General features: G+C 47.1%; 1 protein-coding gene across 5 annotated transcripts in view; it reads left to right on the top strand.

Annotated features, from left to right (window-relative positions):
• Nucleotides 1-22,876, top strand: part of FLT3 (fms related receptor tyrosine kinase 3) — a 238,801-nt gene that overhangs the window by 107,927 nt on the left and 107,998 nt on the right. For 4 of the 5 annotated variants that reach the window (XM_063951725.1, XM_063951722.1, XM_063951720.1 and 1 more), the window contains exons 7-10: nucleotides 11,771-11,898; nucleotides 13,060-13,213; nucleotides 19,554-19,722; nucleotides 21,259-21,362. In XM_063951725.1, coding sequence (XP_063807795.1) covers nucleotides 11,771-11,898; nucleotides 13,060-13,213; nucleotides 19,554-19,722; nucleotides 21,259-21,362 — 555 coding nt within the window. The remainder of the gene's footprint in view (nucleotides 1-11,770; nucleotides 11,899-13,059; nucleotides 13,214-19,553; nucleotides 19,723-21,258; nucleotides 21,363-22,876) is intronic. The other variant, XM_063951724.1, reaches the window with a different exon arrangement.

Below are 22,876 nucleotides of genomic sequence, written 5' to 3'. Positions count from 1 at the left end.
AAGTGATAGGATAACATTGGTGCCCGTATCTGAGGAGTCCTGTAACCTCTGCATTACTGTTAAAACTTTTCTGATATTCACAACTGCCTTACGGCCCCAAATGAACACTGACTGATCTGGGTGGACAATAGAGGGCAATACAAGTTTCAACCTGTCAGCTAATATCTTGGTAAACAACTTATAGTCCGTATTAAGGAGGGAGATGGGCCTATAAGATTCCGGGAGTTCCAGGTCCCACCTGGCTTCGGCAACACCCTAAGGAATGCTGAATTAAAGAAACCAGGCAGGGCCTGACCTGAGAGTAGTTCATTAAAAAATACCTGCAATGTGTCCCGGATGTAGGAGGCTGAGAATACAGTTGGGAGTAAAAAGAGCTCAGCACCTCCGTTATCTTAGCATTAGTCCGGACCCTAGTACTGTCGCTAACGCGGAGGGATTTAATTACAGAAGAAGAGTGATGACCTTTCAATAAGAAGGACATTAATTTACCCGGTTTATTACCATATCTGTGAAAGGAGGCATTCCTATAAAAAGTGTGCTTGGCTTCCAAGTGATTCAGAATATTATCAAAAACGGCCTTCTTATTATTATAATCAGCCCTATTAGTTGGGGTTGGTGATTGCTTAAACCTTTGAAAGGAAGTTGTCAAGTTCGCCTGGGCTTCCAAGTATGAGCCGTCTAATTGCCTATCCCTGTGTGCACAGTAAGACATAATAACCCCTCTCATGACGGGCTTAGACGCCTGCCAGAAAGTCAGAGGCTTCTCGGACTCACAACCCGCGTTATTACTCTTGCAATCTAGCCATGCCGCTTCCAACATATTACAAAATTTCAATGAATTATCCAGATGTGCCGGAAACCGCCACTGCCTCACCGGGCCCTTATCTACGTGTATCGACAGTTTAATCCAACATATGGCATGATCCGAAATACTAATAGCTTCGATCCCAGCATCCATAACCTTGGGGAACATGTGTTCTAACAACAACAGGTAGTCAATGCGGGAGAGCGTACCATACGCAGCAGATAAACAGGTATAATCCCGTTCCAGCGGATAGCACACCCTCCACACATCCACTACCCGCAGTCGGCGTGTCAGATACTGAACACCCACTTTCGGGGTGCTATACCCCCAACTCGAAGCCACATTCCTATCCAAAACATGAGACGAAACCACATTGAAATCCCCCCCTAACACAATGTTGGACTCTATATGACCATATAATTTGTTCAACATATCCAAGAAAAACACTTTGGGTCGGTTATTCGGAGCATATATATTACATAGCAATAAGCGTGTGCAATCTACTGTGACGTCTGCAATAACGTACTGGCCCTGCGGGTCAACCTTTATAGAATCAACAGTATGAGATAGTGACTGTCTTATCAGTATGGCCACTCCCCGTGCCTTAGAGGAGTATGGGGCCGAGGCTACCTCTAGAGTAGGGGTGGGCAAAATACGGCCCATGGGCCGGATGCGGCCCGCAAACCGATCCTGCCCGGCCCACTGCCTCCCACCAGCGAGCAATGACAAGCGGCCCGACTGCTTGTCATTGCTCTGCAGTACCTTCAAGCTGCCGATGCAGTCTCCCCTGCTGCTGCTGCACGGCGCCTCCAGAGTCCCCAGTGACAACGGCTATGTTCAGCCGAAAAAGGGGCGGAGCCACGGGCCGATGAAGGGGCGTGGCTACACGGGACCTCAGGGGCGGGGCTATAGGGACGAGCAGACTACTACAGATCAATCCTTCCTGCACTGCCAGCCAGATCAGTGAGTTACTGGAAAAAGTGAGTGAAAGAAATAAAGTGTGTGTGTATATTTGTGTGTGCGGGCAATGGTGTCAGACTGTTTTTAGGTTGAGGGTAGAGATCTTTAGCTCTCGCTGTACCAACCCCTCCCGTGTTCTGTCACCATGTCACCCCCCCCCCCCCGTGTTCTGTCACCATGTCACCCCCCGTGTTCTGTCACCATGTCACCCCCCGTGTTCTGTCACCATGTCACCCCCCCGTGTTCTGTCACCATGTCACCCCCCGTGTTCTGTCACCATGTCACCCCCCGTGTTCTGTCACTGTGTCACCCCCACCGTGTTCTGTCACAGTGTCACCCCAGTGTTCTGTCACCCCCCTGTGTTCTGTCACTGTGTCACACCCCTGTGTTCTGTCACTGTGTCACCCCCACCGTGTTCTGTCACTGTCACCCCAGTGTTCTGTCACCATGTCACCCCCCCATGTTCTGTCACCGTGACACCCCCCGTGTTCTGTCACTGTGTCACCCCCACCGTGTTCTGTCACTGTCACCCCAGTGTTCTGTCACCATGTCACCCCCCCGTGTTCTGTCACCGTGACACCCCCCGTGTTCTGTCACTGTGTCACCCCCCCATGTTCTGTCACTGTCACCCCCTCCGTGTTCTGTCACTGTCACCCCCCCGTGTTCTGTCACCATGTCACCCCCCGTGTTCTGTCACCATGTCACCCCCCCGTGTTCTGTCACCGTGACACCCCCTGTGTTCTGTCACTGTGTCACCCCCACCGTGTTCTGTCACCGTGTCACCCCCCGTGTTCTGTCACTGTGTCACCCCCACCGTGTTCTGTCACAGTGTCACCCCAGTGTTCTGTCACCCCCCTGTGTTCTGTCACTGTGTCACACCCCCGTGTTCTGTCACTGTGTCACCCCCACCGTGTTCTGTCACTGTCACCCCAGTGTTCTGTCACCATGTCACCCCCCCGTGTTCTGTCACCGTGACACCCCCCGTGTTCTGTCACTGTGTCACCCCCACCGTGTTCTGTCACCGTGTCACCCCCCATGTTCTGTCACTGTGTCACCCCCACCGTGTTCTGTCACCGTGTCACCCCAGTGTTCTGTCACCCCCCTGTGTTCTGTCACTGTGTCACACCCCTGGTGTTCTGTCACTGTGTCACCCCCACCGTGTTCTGTCACTGTCACCCCAGTGTTCTGTCACCGTGTCACCCCCGTGTTCTGTCACTGTGTCACCCCCACCGTGTTCTGTCACCGTGTCACCCCAGTGTTCTGTCACTGTCACCCCAGTGTTCTGTCACTGTCACCCCCTGTGTTCTGTCACTGTGTCACCCCCTGTGTTCTGTCACTGTGTCACCCCCACCGTGTTCTGTCACCGTGTCACCCCAGTGTTCTGTCACCCCCCTGTGTTCTGTCACTGCGTCACACCACCGTGTTCTGTCACTGTGCCACCCCCACCGTGTTCTGTCACCGTGTCACCCCAGTGTTCTGTCACCGTGTCACCCGTGTTCTGTCACCGTGTCACCCCCGTGTCCTGTCACTGTGTCACCCACCGTGTTCTGTCACTGTCAACCCCCCCCCCCCCGTGTTCTGTCACTTTGTCACCCCCCCCCCCCCGTATTCTGTCACTGTGTCACCCCCCGAGTTCTATCACTGTGTCACACCTTTCCCCAGGGGCCACAAGACACTGGATAATTTGCTTGCTGCGCAATGATTATCCCAAATAAAATGTTAATGTGTAAAAGGGGGCTCTACCTGCTGTAATGTGTAAAAGGGGGCTGTACCTGCTGTAATGTGTAAAAGGGGGCTGTACCTGCTGTAATGTGTAAAAGGGTGCTCTACCATCCATACTGTGTATAAGGGAGCTCTACCTGCCATAATGTGTGTAAAAGGGGCTCTACCTGCCATAATGTGTGTAAAAAGGGGTCTACCTGGTGTAATGTGTGTAAGTGGCGCTACTGTGTGGCGCAATTTGAATAATGGAGCAGCCTAATATGAATCTGTATTATTTGTTGGCCATGCCCCTTCCACACGAAGCCACGTCCCTATATTTTTGGCATGTGAGGGGGGGGGGGGGAGCTGGGAACTGCTATTTTATGCGTGGACCACGGATAGTGACAAGAAAGTGTCAAGTGGCCCCCTCAGCTGAAATAATTGCCCACCCCTGCTCTAGAGGAAGGAGGTGTGTTTCCTGCAAGAATGCTATATCCATGCGGAGCTTGTTTAGATACATAAGGATTTTTTTCCTCTTAGCCGGGGAGTTTATACCCCCCACATTCCATGTGCAAATTGCTAGAGTCGACATGCAACTAATCTAAATAAACCCAATGAAGTAATGACGAGTACATAAAGGAAGGGGTGGTCCAGCCACCGCTGCTCCATCCACCACGACACTTGAGCAAACATACAGGGGGGGCAAGACGGGACACAAAGAGGGTAACAACACATATAAAAAAAAAGACAGAACAGGACAAGAGGCAGTAACTCGCCTCTACCGTCCAAGAAATAAGAACTTCCAGCCATATAGAAATCCGTAAGGCTAACTTCAAACTTGGCGTGCTTACCCCTAGCACACCCCGGCCAATAACGACATTCAAAAAGATAAATGAGAATCCCATCTTCCACCCAGCCAGGAAAAGAGGGTGTCTGGTACTTATAAACTAGATGAAAAACATTTAGGCAATTATACCCCGTTCATGGGTACCATACAAATAGCAAGCATATGAGCAGTCCCGGCCAGAACTCCCAGGCCATCCATCAAGTAACGCATGTAACCCCTAGCTCAGGGTCTATGATGTGGAACGTGGATAAGTAGGAGAAGACGAATGTCTCGATTTCCTTCCTTCAGACAGATAACCAGCTGCGTCAGCTACATTAGAAAAGTCACGAAAGGAGTCCCCCTCAAAGAGCCGTAAACGTACAGGGTACAACAGTGCAAACTTCCTGCCCTCCTGGACCAGGCGAGAGCAAATCTGCGAGAAATCCTTGCGAGCTCGGGATACTTCTGCAGAGTAATCTTGAAAGAGACGAATGTCCCCACCATCCCATGCAAGAGTCCTGTGTCTCATGGAAGCAGACCAAATAGCTTCTTTATGAAGAAAGTTTAAACAGCGAAAAATTACCACACGTGTGCCTCGCGTTCTGACCCGTCCTGGGCGGTCCTAACCGGTGTGCCCTTTCCACTACCATGTCTGCACATGTGCCCTGGATTTCAAACAACTCTGGGAGGGACACTTGTAAAAAAACGATACAGGTCTGGCCCTTTAATAGATTCTGCTAGGCCCATGATCCTGAGGTTGTTCCTCCTCGACCTGTTTTCCAGGTCGTCTAATTTATTCATAACTTTGTAATAAGATTTCTGCATAGTGTCAGTATTCGTTTTTAATTCTGCCACGTCTTGGAATACTTCCCCCAATCTTTGCTCAGTGGATAATACCCTCTAGGACAGCTGTTTCATCTGAGACTTAATGTCCTGTGCCACCTGCGTCAGCTTAGCAGCGTGCGCATCCATGAGGGGCCCCATTTTTTACCTGGATTGCTTTCACTACATCCTCATATGAGACTGGAGCTGCAGGGTCAGGAGAGGCAGGCTGAGATCCATCATCCAGCTGCTGCGTGCCCTCCAGTGTGTCCGGTGCGGCGGCCATGTTGGATTCCGCCCGGCGCCGCTCAGAGCGGGATCTTTGCTGCTTTGCCGGCATGGGAGAGGTGAGAAACGTCTCCATAAGGTGGAGAAGAGCTTCCCCTCGCCAAGGCTGCGGGAACCGCCGGGATTTTTGCCGCGAACGCGGCGCTGCGTGCTGTGCTGGCCGGGGTGGCAGCGGAGCTCTCACGCCAGGCACCCACACATGGGAGCCGGAACCGGAAGTCCAGTAAAATTTTATTTTAGAGTTTTTTATTTTACAGGGAGGCTGCTGGCAACAGCCTCCCTGCAGCGTGGGACTAAGGGGGGGAGTAGTGTCCGCCCTGCGGGGTCTGAGCCACTTACTCCGCTGACAGGACACTGAGCTCCTGAGGGGATAGATCGTTCCCCACCACAGGGGATTGCTCACCCCAGCAGCATGCCACCAACCCCTTACAGAGCTGAAGATTGTGACGAGTTAGAGACCGACCCCCCTAGCAAGCGGGGGGGGGGGGCGGTGTGAAGATAGCGGCAGCAGGGTAGGAGCGCAGTATTAACTGCGCTCCAGGATGACTCAGCGGTACATAGTGCGGCGAGGTGAGGGGCACCCTGGACCAGCGCTTACACCCTACACTTGTCACAAAGCCTGTCGGGGTCCCCTGATCTCAGCCAGCATCAATCCTCAGGCCAGTATAATCAGATGAAGAGCGGGAAGACAGCGCCATTTTGGGGACGGAGCTTCTCCTCAGAGCGGACCCAGCAGCGTTCAGCGCCATTTTCCTGCCTGCACAGCGCTGATCAGGAGAAAGAAGGTCCCTCCACAGCAACTCCAGCTATCTCTCACGGTACCAGGGGGTTGTAGAAGATTGGGGGGAGGCTGCAATACGACTGTGTATCCTATTAAGGTGTACAGTAAGGACTGTGTGTGTGGAGTGTTTTGTGGTCTCCTTTAGCTATGTCCAGGGACACTGTGTCATATGCTGCGGAGGATATGTCCTCCCCGGATGATCCTATTCCATGTAATCAGGATAGCACTGGTTTAGCACAGATTCCAGCAAGGGAACCTGAGTGGTTTTCCTCTATCAAATCTTGGATTTCTCAGATTTCAGATAGGGTTGCAAGTAATGAATCCGCAACTCAGGTATTACAGAACTCTATGGCAGTATGGCCCGATTCCGGTTCCTCAGGATGCTCCGCTATATACCCCCACAAACGTGCGCTTATTCATGTCATGCAAGATGACATGGATACCGATTCTCATACCACAGACGGTAATGGGGATGTGTTGCCGGGTTTTACCTCTCTTGCAAAGGGGGTGCAATTGATGATAGAGGCTATCAGGGATGTGTTGAATATTAATGATACCACACCTGAGCAGGTTGAGGAGGCTTTTTTCAATGAAAATAAGAAAGCCTCACTAACCTTCCCTGCGTCAAAGGAATTGAATGCTATATTTAAGAAAGCATGGGAAAACCCTGAGAAAAAATTCCAGATCCCTAAAAGGGTCCAAGTGGCGTTTCCTTTCCCTGAGGAGGATAGGAAAAAATGGGAAAGCCCACCAATTGTTGATGCATCTGTGTCCAGACTCTCAAAAATGGTGGTTTTGCCTGTTCCGGGATCTACCGCCTTAAAGGAGCCGGCTGATTGAAAGATTGATAATACACTTAAATCAATGTACACGGCTTCGGGGGCTATATTACGTCCCACTATTGCTAGTGCATGTATTGCAAAAACTATAGTGAAATGGTCAGGCACCTTACTTGAGGATTTGGATACAATGGATAAGGGTGATGTTGAATTGTTTTTGGGTAACATTCACGATTCAGCAGGTTTTATGGTAGAATCTATGAAAGACCTGGGTTCCATGGCTGCGGGGATCTCTTCCATGTCTGTTTCAGCTCGTCGGGGACTGTGACTGCGCGGAATCCAGGAAAAGTGTGGAGTCCATACCGTACACAGGTCAGGCTCTCTTTGGGGAAGCTTTGGATGCGTGAATATCCACGGCTACGGTGGGTAAGTCTCCGTTCCTTCCCTCAGCTGCACCTGCTCCGAAGAAATCCTTCTCTTCATCAGCATCGCAGCCCTTTCGGCCTAACACGCCTAGAAAAGCCAAGCCGTCCAATACCTTCTTTAGGGGAAGTTGAGCTAAATCTAAGAAACCTGCTGCGGCAGGTTCCCAGGAAACTAAGCCTGCTTCCAGTACGCCGAAGTCCTCCGCATGACGGTGGACCGCGCGGCCTGGAGGTGGGAGCGAGGCTCAGACAGTTCAGTCACGTCTGGGTATCGTCCGGCCTGGATCCCAGGGTGATAGATATTGTGTCCCAGGGATACAGGTTGGACGGACAGGACTGTCCTACAAGCAGCGGTTCAGAAGTTGGTGGAGGCACAGGTCATTGTGCCAGTGCCTCCTCATTCGCAAGACGCGGGTTACTATTCAAACCTTTTCGTGTTACCGAAACCAGATGGTTCGGTCAGGCCCATTCTGAACCTAAAATCACTGAACCCTTTTCTGAAGGAGTTCAAGTTCAAAACGGAGTCTCTCAGGGTGGTGATATCAGGTCTGGAAGAGGGGGAATTCCTAGTATCCCTGTATATCAAGGATGCGTACCTCCACATTCCGATTTGGCTACCGCATCAGGCTTATCTCCGTTTTGCATTAGTGGACTGTCATTTCCAGTTCCAGGCCCTGCCATTCGGCCTCTCTACAGCACCAAGGGTGTTCACCAAGGTGATGGCGGAGATGATGGTTCTACTCTGAAAACAGGGGGTGAACATCATTCCGTATCCAGACGATCTACTGATAATAGCATCATCCAAGGAGGAGCTGTTGCAGTCCATTGTACTCACAACCCGCCTACTCAGAGTCCACGGTTGGATTCTGAACCTTCCAAAATCTCCTTTGGAACCAACCTGGAGGTTGTCTTTTCTGGGGATGATCCTCGACACGGAAGTGCAGAGGGTGTTTCTTCCGCAGGACAAGGCGTTGGTGATACAAACAATGGTCCGGGATGTCCTGAAGCCAGCCCGGGTGTCTGTTCAACAATGCATTCACCTTTTGAGGAAGATGGTGGCCTCTTACGAGGCTCTCCAGTACGGGAGGTTCCATGCTCGGGCCTTCCAACTGGATCTCCTGGACAAGTGGTCAGGATCTCATCTATACGTGCACCAAGGATAACTGGGAAGCAGACTTCCTCAGCAGACATGATCTACATCCGGGAGAGTGGGGTCTCCATCCGGAGGTGTTCAAGGAAATAACAGACCTTTGGGGGTTACCCCAAGTAGACATGATGGCCTTTCGTCTCAACAAGAAGCTTTGACGCTATTGTTCTAGGTCGAGGGACCCACAACCAGTGGCAGTGGACGCTCTGGTGTCTCCGTGGGTGTTCCAGTCGGTGTACGTGTTTCTGCCACTGCCACTCATTCCAGGAGTTCTAAAGCTCGTAAGGAGAACAAGAGTTCAAGCGATCCTCATTGCTCCAGACTGGCCAAGGCAGGCTTGGTATGCGGACCTTCTGAATCTCTTGCAGGAAGAGCCGAGGCCTCTTCCTCTTTGGGAGGACCTGCTGCAGCAGGGGCCGTTCGCCTATCAAGACTTACCGCGGCTACGTTTGGCGGCATGGAAGTTGAACGCCTGATACTAGCTCGGAAGGGCATTCCGAAGAAGGTCATTCCTACTCCAATACAGGCTAGGAAAGGGGTAACGTCTAAACATTACCATCGTATTTGGAAGAAATATGTCTCTTGGTGTGAGTCCAAGAAGTTTCCTGCGGTGGAGTTTTAACTGGGACGGTTTCTCCTCTTCCTACAAGCAGGTGTGGATATGGGCCTGAGGTTGGAATCTGTGAAGGTCCAGATTTCAGCCCTGTCCATTTTCTTCCAGAAACAACTGGCTGTCCTCCCTGAGGTTCAGACCATTTTGAAGGGCGTTCTGCACATCCAACCTCACTTTGTACCACCTACGGTGCCTTGGGACCTTAACGTGGTATTGCAGTTTCTCCAGTCGGACTGGTTTGAGCCTCTACAGGAGGTTGAGGTCAAATTTCTTACATGGAAGGCTGTCACGTTGTTGGACTTAGCTTCTGCTAGACGTGTGTCAGAATTGGGGACTTTGTCCTGTAAAAGCCCTTACTTGATATTCCACGAAGATAGAGCTGAGCTCCGGACAGTTCAGCAGTTTCTTCCATAGGTTGTGTCGGCATTTCATATCAACCAACCTATTGTGGTGCCAGTGGCTACTGACTCCTCAATTTTCGTCAAAGTCCTTGGATGTTGTAAGGGCTTTGAGAATCTATGTGAAGAGGACTGCTTGTCACAGGAAATTGGACTCTTTGTTTGTCCTTTATGATCCCAAGAAAATTGGGTGTCATGCTTCAAAGCAGACTATATCTCGCTGGATTAGGTTCATTATACAGCATGCTTATTCTACGGCAGGATTGCCGTGACCAAAATCTGTTAAGGCCCCCTCTACTCGTAAGGTGGGTTCTTCCTGGGCGGCTGCCCAGGGTGTCTTGGCATTACAACTTTGCAGAGTGGCAACTTGGTCTGGGTCGAACACGTATGCTAAGTTCTACAAGTTCAATACTTTGGCCTCTGATGATCTGAAGTTCAGTCAATCAGTTTTGAAGGAGACTCCGTGCTCTCCCTCCCGTTCTGGGAGCTTTGGTACATCCCCATGGTACTAATGTGGACCCCAGCATCCTCTAGGACGTAAGAGAAAATAGGATTTTGGTTACCTGCCGGTAAATCCTTTTATCGTAGTCCGTAGAGGATGCTGGGCGTCCGCCCAGCGCTTTGTTTTCCTGCAACCGATATCTGGCTCAGTACAACTTTGTTTAGTTGTGTACTGCATTGTTACTTGGTAAGTAATGTTTCAGCAGTTGCTGAGTTTTTCAAGCTAGTTAGCTTGATGTGCCTTGTATGTGTGAGCTGGTATGAATCTCACCACTATCTGTGTTAAATCCTTCTCTCGAAGATGTCCGTCTCCTCGGGCACAGTTTCTAGACTGAGTCTGGTGGGAGGGGCATAGAGGGAAGAGCCAGCCCACACTCTCAAACTCTTAAAATGCCAATGGCTCTTGGTGGGCCCATCTATAACCCATGGTGCTAATGTGGACCCCAGCATCCTCTACGGACTACGAGAAAAGGATTTACCAGTAGGTAACCAAAATCCTATTCATATAATACAGAAAGTGTTTCGGTTTTTTCCCCGACTTTCTTCTCTACATCCTATACTATAGACCAGGGTTATTCAACATGTAGCCTTCCTGCTGCTGTGGGACTATACATCCCAGCATGCCCTGTCACAGTTTTGCTATTAGGGTATGCTAAATCAGTGGCAAGGCATGATGGGATATGTAGTTCCACAGCAGCTGGATTGCCGCATGTTGAATATCCACACTAGCTCCAAAATCCTGTGTTTGCCCCATCCTGCCCCCTCTGGGCATTTTTCCCCTCTCACTCAGCATCGGGTGTCTCTCTATCTGCTAGCTGCAACTCTGGGGCTTCTCAGGGATAGATTTGGTATACATGCCCCGGCTAGCAGTCTCCTATATTGGGTTCCTCAGCTCTGATAACTCTATTTCCCAATACATCAGGTATCCAATAAGACACCTGGCTTTATGTAACTACATTTTAGAGTTTTATCTAGTTATGTATTACTGCTGATAGGACCCATGCCATGCTATCCACATACAATGAAAACCATAAGTGATGGAATATGAAACAGTGTGCCTAATTCAGCATGGAACGCTGCTGCGGCAGCGGTCACATGCTGATGTCCTGTGAAGTGTGCGCACGCGCAGAAGCCGCACTGCACGGGTGCACACTGTGAGGTGCGACGGCATCTCACATCTACGAATACCTTTGTCTGATTGACAGGCAGAGGCGTTCGAAGGGCGGGAGGGGGCATAGCCCAGACAACGCAGGCATGTCCAGACCATTTGCGGGGCGGGCTGTGGCGGCTGCTACCCTAAACATGGCGGCTGCCTTCGCTAGGCTGCGTAGGCAGGGGGCTACCCTAAACATGCGAAAACATTGCCGCCGTGCAAAGCTTTCGCATGTGTGTGTGTGGGGGAGGGGGGGCTTAGTCTGGAATGTGGGGCGGACTTTTCCTGTGATGCATTTTAGTGTAATGGATTGTAGATGTGTGATTTTTCACACATCTATGATCTATGCTGAATTGGGCCCAGTGTGGCTGGGGTATTTTTATTGTGAGCAGCATTACTTAATTTACACTTTATTTGTAATGTACACAAGCAGCATAACCTACAATTGCAGCAGGCTCAATTTTATATTATTCCTCAGAGATTTTTTTTTTAATCTTTAAACTGTATAGATCTAACTATCTAAAAACGAATAGCAAAACTCAATTTTTCTTTCTTTTTTTTTATAATCAAGATTTGTTGTCTGCCAGACCTCAGCCTGAAATGTTCCTTAAAATTGGAGAACCCTTTGTTGTACGGTGTTGGGCAAAGCACACCTCATATAAATTTAACATTGAATGGGATATTGAAAATAAAAACAAGGTAAGATGTGCATTTTGGAGAGATGAAGAAGCATTAATGTATTCTTAGGGGTAAATTTACTAAAGCTTCTAAAACAGAGAATTGGTGATATTGCCCATAGCAACCAATCAGATGCTGTCTATCATTTCTCTATTGCCTTTTAGAAATGATAAACCGCATCTGATTGGTTGCTATGGGCAAACTCACCAATTCTCTGTTTTAGAAGCTGTAGTAAATTTACCCTATAGCCTGTGTTTACGATATTATTTAATCCTCTTAGCTTCACTATTCATTCTTGTCAAATGATAAAAATAAAAATATAATGTTCTAGCAAAACATGTATATTTACTGGTTTATCAACTTCTTGTACATATGCTGCGCTCATCGTAGGAAATAGAGCATTAACCTCCCTAATTTGTTTTGACTCAAATGTATTTAATAAAATTAGCTGCTGATAAAAATGATGTAATTAAGCTGGCATGTAATGACAATTGATATGAACTCTGACTCCTCCCACCAGTGTAAGTGATGCACAGGAGAGTGTGAGGGGGCAATAGCAGAGAGACATGGGGAAAAGAGAGAGAAGATAAGGTGGGGAATATGGAGAAAAGGGGAGAGAGCAAGAGGAGAGAGAGATAGAGGCATGCAGAAAGTGTTGGTTGAAGAGAAAGAGGGGTGGGGGCGTTGGAGACAAAGTGATAAAATAAATAAAAAGCCAGGCAACACAGGGCATTACAGTTAATGCACTTTAAAAACAAAAATAAAAGAACAATTTAAATGTAGTATACGAAACCTTGGAGAGTGACATTGTGGAGAGAGATAAAATATCAGCCAATCGGCTCCTAATTGCAATGTCACAGGCTGTGTTTGAAAAATGACAGTTAGGAGCTGGTTAGTTGGTAGTTTATCTCTCTTCACTTTATCACTCTCCAAGGCTTAGGACATTTCTCCCCCAGTGGCTTAAAGTGCCACGGCTTTGGGTTGATGTGCTTACTTAGGGGGCCAGGCCAATTTACGCAAGATACACCTTTTTTTCTCAGCACAAGAAAATCATACTTCTTTCCAATATCTTTTGCTTCAGGCAACTACCTGATTATCCTATAGATACCTGTGACTCCAGTATGGTACATGTGGATGGGGAATTAATGGTATAAGACTAATGTAGATTTTATTACTATGCAGATGCACTGTTTGGAAGAAAGCGCTTATGATCCTGATGCTAGCATGGTGAGAGTGCTATTTGCATCATATCCAGAGATGGAGAGAGGAACCAGCACCAATGTTACTTGTTTCTCCTCAGTTCATCCAAGCAAGTCAGCAGAAGTTACACTTTTAGGTAGAAACATTTACTACTTATAAGAATGATTTTTTTGTAAGTTAATATTGAAACCAGGTGCACGTGGTCTGCAGACAGATCATGTGATTTATTTCTTTTTAATCAAACTGCGGTTGCGATGAAGCCCGCATACACAAATTGCGAGTGTCAGAGTTATACAGATCTCAGTCGTATCTCCACTTGCTGAGTGGGTGTAACCGGGTGACATCTGTCCTTTTGCACATACGTTAGGTGATCCGTGTGCGTGTAGCCTGTGGTTGGCTACTGAGAGATAGAGTATGCAGTGATCCATCTGACATCAAACACATCTCTTGCACCAAGGAGAGAGCTGGAGCAACTACATGATGACGATGACCACTTAGAGGATGGATGAGGGAAGTGAGGTCACAAAGATCATGTTCCTGACTCCAGGGCCGGACTGCCCATCTGGCACTTCTGGTAAATGCCAGAAGGGCCGACGGGCAGGTGAGCCGGTCCGGTCACAGAGAAGCCGGAAAGGCCATGCGCAGCTCTCAGCTCTCTGTTTGTGCCAACCGCCACCCCGAAAATGGGGGAGTGGTGCAAGTCCATGCCCCCCTGACTCACGGCACGCCCCATGCGCCATGTTCGCACACCCACCGTCCCCGCAGTTCAATAAAAATAGGGGCGCGCCACGAGTCCACGCCCCCACCCCTCCGCCGAGAGCGTGTTCCTCCATGCAGGTCGTGTGCGCACCTTAGGCCCCAGTCTGTCCCTACCTGACTCTGATACAGACAGCAATCCGTATTTATTTCCAGACACTGAGAGCGGCTGCAATTCCGTCCGCTTTACTTCAGTTCTGATTCGGGCTCTTGCTTTGTGTATTTAATATGTTTCATTTCTCCAGCCTTGTGCATTCTTGTAATATATAACTTCAGAACATGAATCAGTGATGTTATCAGTACAGCATTTATCAGTGCCACTTATATATTAAAAGGATATGAAATACTGTGGATTAGTTTCTACAAATGACTCTACCACCCTATATCCTAAAAGCAATGTATACACATAGCGATGGAACTCCATATTGACGTTAAACGCCACAAAACTTTACACTAGAGGTGCATTATAAATTAATGTATCATGTATACATACAAATGTTAGTTTTAGAACTTTTCTGAGACTTAGGGGTGTATTTAGTAAAAGCTGATCTGGGTAGATTTTTGGTCGATGTTTGGTTGATTTTGTATTTCAGGGTTTAAATTCCACATTTACTAACAGATAATTTTTGATTTTTTTTTTTTTTTTTTTGGAACGATGTCAAAAATTGACCAAACATCAACAAAAAAATTGTTCAAAATCAACCCAAGAGGTGTAAGGGCATGGCTCACGTCACTATGGCCAATGCCACACTGCACTATGGCCCTCATTCCAAGTTGATCGCTCGCTAGCTGCTTTTAGCAGCAGTGCACACGCTAAGCCGCCGCCCTCTGGGAGTGTATCTTAGCTTAGCAGAAGTGCGAATGAAAGATTAGCAGAACTGCACAGGAAAAATGTCATGCCGTTTTTGAGTAGCTCCAAACCTACTCCTATCTTGCGATGACTGCAGTCTGTTTAGTTCTTGGTTTGACGTCACAAACACGCCCTGCGTTCGGCCAGCCACTCCCCCGTTTCTCCAGCCACTCCTGCGTTTTTGCCTGGTACGCCTGCGGTTTTTAGCACACTCCCTGAAAACGCTGAGTTGCCGCCCAGAAACACCCACTTCTTGTCAATCATACTACGAACACTCGAGCGACTGAAAAACGTTGCTCGATCTTGGGTAAAACTACAAAGTTTTGTGTGAAAGTACTTAGCGCATGCGCGCTGCGTACCATGCGCATGCGCAGAATTGCCACTTTTTCACTTGATCGATGCATTGTGAAAAACGGCAGCGAGCGATCAACTCGGAATGAGCGCCAATTCCATGATTGCGTCATTGTAGAGGGGGTGTGGGGAGGTACATAATGATTCATAGTGATTAGAGGTTCCACCCACTTCGATGGTAGAAGACCTTCTCTCCCTGGGATCCAGGAGAACTGCACAAAAATCAGCAAGTAATATTGGGGGTCATTTCGAGTTGATCGCACGTAGCAACTTTTTGCTGCTCGTACGATCAACTAGACGATGCCTATGGGGGAGTGTATTTTAGCGTAGCAAGGCTGCGATCGCTTGTGCAGCCCTGCTATGCCAAAAAAGTTTTGTGCAGAACAAGACTAGCCCTGCAGTTACTTACCCTGTGCGATGGATCCAGCGATGAAGGTTCTGGAATTGACGTCAGACAACCGCCCTCCAAACGCCTGAACACGCCTGCGTTCGGACTTCCACGCCCGGAAAACGGTGAGTATCCGCCCCGGAACGCATCTCCGCTGTCAATCTTCTTGCGATCGCACTAGCGATCACTTTCTTCGCTCTTCTGATTGTTGCCCGGCGACGGCTGTCGCTGGGCAACGACGCACGTGCGCATTGCGGGTACCGCGCATGCACAGTTTTGACCCGTTCGAACCGCAGCGAAGAACCGCTGCGTGCGAATGGGTCGGAATGACTCCCATTGTTAATTGACCCTTGCTGCTTAACCCATAATGTCATTACCTTATCGTTTTAAGAGGAACCAGGAGCCAGTGGCATCTCTGATCTAGAAAGTTTCTATCTCATGTCACTTATTCCCAGACGCTAGGCTGCATTCTCCTGAAAACTGGTTCAGCACCTAAAACACGAAGGCTGATTCTGAGTTTAGAGCAAGTAACTCTGTATCTGGAACAAACTAGTGATGTGCACCGGAAATTTTTCGTGTATTGGTTTTGGATTCGGTTCCGCGGCCGTGTTTTGGATTCGGACGCGTTTTGCCAAAACCTCCCTTAAAATTTTTTGTTGGATTCGGGTGTGTTTTGGATTCGGTTTTTTTTTTTTACAAAAAACCCTCAAAAACAGCTTAAATCATAGAATTTGGGAGTCATTTTGATCCCATAGTATTATTAATCTCAATAACCATAATTTCCACTCATTTCCAGTCTATTCTGAACACCTCACAATATTATTTTTAGTCCTAAAATTTGCACCAAGGTCGCTGGATGACTAAGCTAAGCGACCCAAGTGGCCGACACAAACACCTGGCCCATCTAGGAGTGGCACTGCAGTGTCAGACAGGATGGCCGATTTAAAAAATAGTCCCCAAACAGCACATGATGCAAAGAAAAAAAGAGGTGCACCAAGGTTGCTGGATGGCTAAGCTAAGCGACCCAAGTGACCGACACAAACACCTGGCCCATCTAGGAGTGGCACTGCAGTGTCAGACAGGATGACAGATTTAAAAAATAGTCCCCAAACAGCACATGATGCAAAGAAAAAAAGAGGTGCACCAAGGTCGCTGGATGGCTAAGCTAAGCGACCCAAGTGGCCGACACAAACACCTGGCCCATCTAGGAGTGGCACTGCAGTGTCAGACAGGATGGCCGATTTAAAAAATAGTCCCCAAACAGCACATGATGCAAAGAAAAAAAGAGGTGCACCAAGGTTGCTGGATGGCTAAGCTAAGCGACCCAAGTGACCGACACAAACACCTGGCCCACCTAGGAGTGGCACTGCAGTGTCAGACAGGATGACAGATTTAAAAAATAGTCCCCAAACAGCACATGATGCAAAGAAAAAAAGAGGTGCACCAAGGTCGCTGGATGGCTAAGCTAAGCGACCGAAGTGGCCGACACAAACACCTGGCCCACCTAGGAGTGGCACTGCAGTTTTCTAGCGAGAGGATGAGTGCTTCCATCCTCATGTGAATCTGAACCACTAGCCATGAACATAGGCCAGGGCCTCAGCCGTTCCTTGCCACTCCGTGTCGTAAATGGCATATTGGCAAGTTTACGCTTCTCATCAGATGCTTTTAATTTTGATTTTTGGGTAATTTTACTGAGCTTTTGTAGTATACTTGACGACACAGAGGTAGAGTAATGGACTACTGTACCGTACTGCTATATATATATATACTGGTGGTCAGCAAAATTCTGCACTGTCCTCCTACTATATAATACTGCGCACAACTAAAATGCACCACAGGTATGGATGGATAGTATACTTGAAGACACAGAGGTAGGTAGAGCAGTGGCCTACTGTACCGTACTGCTATATATTATATACTGGTGGTCAGCAAAATTCTGCACTGTCCTCCTACTATATAATACTGCGCACAACTAAAATGCACCACAGGTATGGATGGATAGTATACTTGACAACACAGAGGTAGGTAGAGCAGTGGCCTACTGTACCGTACTGTATTATATTATATACTGGTGGTCAGCAAAATTCTGCACTGTCCTCCTACTATATATACTGCGCACAACTAAAATGCACCACAGGTATGGATGGATAGTATACTTGACGACACAGAGGTAGGTAGAGCAGTGGCCTACTGTACCGTACTGCTATATATTATATACTGGTGGTCAGCAAAATTCTGCACTGTCCTCCTACTATATAATACTGCGCACAACTAAAATGCACCACAGGTATGGATGGATAGTATACTTGACGACACAGAGGTAGGTAGAGCAGTGGACTACTGTACCGTACTGCTATATATTATATACTGGTGGTCAGCAAAATTCTGCACTGTCCTCCTACTATATATACTGCGCACAACTAAAATGCACCACAGGTATGGATGGAAAGTATACTTGACGACACAGAGGTAGGTAGAGCAGTGGACTACTGTACCGTACTGCTATATAATACTGGTGGTCACTGGTCAGCAAAATTTTGCACTGTCCTCCTATACTACAATGCAGCACAGATATGGAGCGTTTTTCAGGCAGAGAACGTAGATATTTTCAGCACACTGAGCACAGATATTTGCAAGCACACTGAGCACAGATATTTGCAGCACACTGAGCACAGATATTTGCAGCACACTGAACACAGAAACTGAGAGAACGCTGCACGTCCTCTCCCTATCATCTCCAATGCACGAGTGAAAATGGCGGCGACGCGCGGCTCCTTATATAGAATACGAATCTCGCGAGAATCCGACAGCGAGATGATGACGTTCGGGCGCGCTCGGGTTAACCGAGCAAGGCGGGAGGATCCGAGTCTTCCTCGGGACCGTGTAAAATGGGTGAAGTTCGGGGGGGTTCGGATTCCGAGAAACCGAACCCGCTCATCACTAGAACAAACCATGCAAGGGGTGCAAATACATTTCTTATTTTTGCATGCAGTATATGCAGTGTAAGTCATACTTAGTATTATTTACCATACTTAGTTGTGGGAGACTCACAATTTTTCGTGTAGTCCCCTGCACTCCTGCAAGTGTGGAGGAATATCTTACATCCCGCCCACTTCCTAGTGAAGTGGGCAGGATAGGAAGATAATGCCGTGAAACTTGGCTCTGTATGGATCTCACACTTGTACAATGTGTAATATCTCTGGCCAATATACTGTCCAAGAGTCTCAATTATCATATATTCAGATGTTTAAGACTATTGTCCAGATTGAACAATACAGGAGGTATTTGAGCTTGAATGTAAATCAGTATATGCATTATACTTCTAAATACTGCTGCTTGTTGTTCCCATCTGCACTGCCGTTATATACACAGAGCCACAGATTTTCAAATCCGGGGTATATTTACAAAGTGGTGAATTTTGTAACGTTGCTCCTTGGTAAGTGTGTACTAAAAAATGTAAATGCCACTTTGGTGCCAAGCCCAGCATGTTTTGCACTTAATATTAGAGCCTCTTTAAATTTTGAGGTCAAACCTGCCCAGAAGCTTATAAATATACCCCAAAGTCTCTGCAAGAGTTGATCTATGTTTTAGCCAGTTACATATCCAGTAATGATGTATGCACTGTGTATGTGACAGTAAATAAACAGATTAGCCAGGGGTTGTAGAGGGAATATTCGGTCAGCTAGAGGCAAGTTCTCAGTCGCCGTATACTGATTGTGTAGTAAAAGCTGTGGAACAGCTTACCGCTGTGTAGGCAGGTGTCAGCGAGTGGCTTCCATAGTCAAAGACATGTCCATGAAAAAGATTTATCCAGCTCATAGGCAGCATTCAGACCTTCCCATAAGAAACAGGGTGGCATCTTGGAGGCCCACTGTAGCATAGCTATTTATCACCTAATGCGTTTCATCTCAACTGGGGGAGATTTCCTCAGAGGTAATCTGTATCCATAAACAAATTGAACAAAATGTTCAATACATTTGCTTCTTATTAGTTCCTCTTTCTTTGTCTTGTTTTATTAATGTCTTTGCCCCCAATTGTAAAGCACTGCAGCATATTTAAGCACTATATAAATACATGTTAATACATAAATGAAATAAGTCATTTTATGGCACTGTCCTTGTTTCATTGTAGATAAGGGATTCATTGACATGAATACTTCAAGCAATAAATATGACATTGACAGAATGGAAGAACTTTGTTTTGTTGTAGAGTTTAAAGCGTACCCTGCCGTCAGGTGTGCGTGGATCCACCAGTCTTACGTCTTCCCGTGTACTTTTCTGACAAATGAAAAGGGAGCGAGGTACCTTATTCATTGCTATTATGGTAACTTTTCATGGCATTTTACTTGTGTTTGTGTGGTTAATTTCTAGCAGATATTTTACACACATTGCCTGTACGCTTATGGGGGGTTCATTCCGAGTTGATCACTCGCTAGCAGTTTTAGCAGCCGTGCAAACGCTATGCCGCCCGCCCACTGGGGAGTGTATTTTAGCTTAGCAGAAGTGCGAACGCATCTGCAGCCGAACTCTGCAAAAACAGTTTGTGCAGTTTCTGAGTAGCTCTGAACCTACTCAGCGCTTGCGATCACTTCAGCCTATTCGTGTCCAGATTTGACGTCATACACCCGCCCAGCGAACGCACAGCCACGCCTGCGTTTTTGCAAACACTCCCTGAAAACGGTCAGTTGACACCCAGAAATGCCCCCTTTCTGTCAATCTTCTTGCGGCCGTCAGTGCGACTGAAAACTTCGCTAGAACCTGTGCACAACCACAATGGGCTTTGTACCCATACGTCGCGCGTGCGCATTGCGGAGCATACGCATGCCCAGAAATGCTGTTTTTTAGCCTGATCGCTGCGCTGCGAACAAAGGCAGCTAGCGATCAACTCGAAATGACCCCCATAGTCATCTCAGTTACCCCCTGCAGGTTTTGTTTCTAGCACCCCTTTCAGGCATAGCCTTTGTTCTTGGGGTTTAGCAAAATAATTTGTAAACAGGGAGGTATAGGAACCACTGGCAATGAGCCAGTACTACTGTTTGTTAGCATGTCAGATTCCCAGTATTATATATGTTATGAGGCATTAATGACGTAATAGCAAAACTTTGTGAACCTCAAGTTTAGTATATATGTTAGCCATTCACATTGTCGAATTCATTATGTCAACATTAGAATGTCGACATGTAACAAGTCAACGGGCCTGATGTATTGGCGTCTGAGTTGGCCGGGGGTGCTGGTTCCCTGCCGAACTCAGACTTTTTTTTAAAGGGGCAATCATGTACAAGCCATGGTTTTGCCTTGTACATGATTGCATCTTTAAAAAAAACATCCGAGTTCGGCTGGGACCCGCACCTCCGGCTATCTCGGACGTCATTACATCCGGCCCAACATGTTGATAATGTCAACATTGACCATGTCAACATGCAGCTTGTCAGCACTGATGTTGTTTCGACATTGTTAGAATTTTGTCATACTGTTTTTATTGTCATTCTGTCCCTAGCCCTAATGGTAACCCAAGGGCCACCCTAGCACTAACGCCAATGGCAATCTCAACCCTAATACTAACCCTAAAAGCCACCCTAATACTCACCCTAATGGCAACCCTAACCCTAGCACTAACCCTAACCTTAGCACTAACCTGTGTTCCCCACACTTGTATTTCTAGGGTAGCTTTTCGTTTGTCCACAATTTTTCATCATCCTCAGAGCAGCTTTGCCAGAATAAGTCCACCCTCTGAGGGTCTCGCTTGTGTGAGCACTTCCCACACCCTCTGAGGGTCTCGCTTGTGTGAGCACTTCCCACACCTACTCTTCATATTGTGTTTCTTCCTTCTGAAACAGCACATCCAAGTACTGCAACCATAAACATGTACCAGGAGAGTATTTATTCTACATAGAAAACAATGACGTCCAGCTCAGCAAATCCTTCACCTTGAATATTCTCTGTGAGTTAATCTCTTTATTGTATTGTATTCTAAAAAAAAAATTTTTATGCAATTTTCCAAAAAAAGATTTCCAGTTAATATTAATGAGGAGCTGTATGTGCTTCATAATAGCACAGATTGAAGAGACCAGAGAATAAGAAACACTTGGCTCAATATGAAAGTCTAATAAGGAAATCAGCTTATTATTAATGTCATTCCAGACTTGCAGAATGGACTGCTCACTGGCCTTTCCTATATTTCTGGCACAGTCCTTGTCACTGGCTTTGTGTAATCCACGGAGAGACTTACCACACTTTCTAACTAGGACAAGTGGTGGTGTTGGCTATAGCAACCAATCACATTCTAGCTATCATTTATCTAGTACATTCTATAAAATAATTGCTAGAATCTGACTGGTTGCTATGGGCAAATCTCCCCCAGTGACATAACAGTGCATGTATAATTACTAGATTGATCTAGACCAGTGGTTCTCAAACTCTGTCCTCAGGACCCCACACAGTTCATGTTTTCCGAGTCACCTAGCTGGGCACAGGTGTATCACCAACTGTCAAATTTGAAAGATCCACAGGTGACCTGGAAAACATGAACGGTGTGGGGTCCTGTGGAACCACTGATCTAGACGACTGTAGGTTAAATTTATTTATCAGTATAGATTCCTGTGAATGTTAGGGAGTGCAATAAGGATAAAATATGGGGGGAGGGGGTGATGGGGAAGAGAGGTCCTAATGGTGTGTAGCAGCAAATTTCACAGATGGGAGCAGTCCAAAAAAAGACAGTGAGAAACGTATTGGAGGCACTGTAGTAAGGAAAGAGGAGGAAAGCAACAGACTGTGTACACATTGCCATAGTAGACAGCTATTCTTATAGCTCTGAGAGATTTAATTGGAGGTGCCACATCCTACTTCCCCTCATCTAGTAGGGAAGGGTGTATGATTGGTAAGAAAATAACAGTGTAGGGAGATGTATCAAACTTTGAAAAAGATAGCGTGGAGAGAGATAAAGTGCTAACCAGTCAGTTCCTAACTGTCATTTTACAGTCTGTGTTGAAAAATGATAGGATCTGATTGGTGCTTTCTTTCCACTCTAACTCTCTCTATAGGGTAAATTTACTAAGCTGGGAGTTCTATTTAAGATGGGATGTTGCCCATAGCAACCAATCAGATTCTACTCATTTTTCTAGCACCTTCTAGAAGATAATACCTGGAATCTGAATGGTTGCTATGGGCAACATCCCATCTTAAATAGAACTCCCATCTTAGTAAATTTACCCCTAAGGCTTGATACATCTCCCCCACTGTCAATTATGTGAGCACAAGTCATTAGACTTCCTTTCAAGTAAGCTGAAGATTGAGATGGCTGTTAATTGTGAAACCAAGCCGTGTTTTCTCCATTATGACCTACAACTGAAATGGGTTTTAAATAATAATTTTTCATTATCAGGTTAGTGGTCCATTGTGATCCTGGCTGGACTGGTGTTCATATATCCTCATTATATTCATAGCCAGATTAAGGGG

Source organism: Pseudophryne corroboree, chromosome 2 (assembly GCF_028390025.1).
Source record: "Pseudophryne corroboree isolate aPseCor3 chromosome 2, aPseCor3.hap2, whole genome shotgun sequence".
Lineage (NCBI taxonomy): Eukaryota > Metazoa > Chordata > Amphibia > Anura > Myobatrachidae > Pseudophryne > Pseudophryne corroboree.
This window is presented reverse-complemented; position numbering and strand designations above follow the sequence as displayed.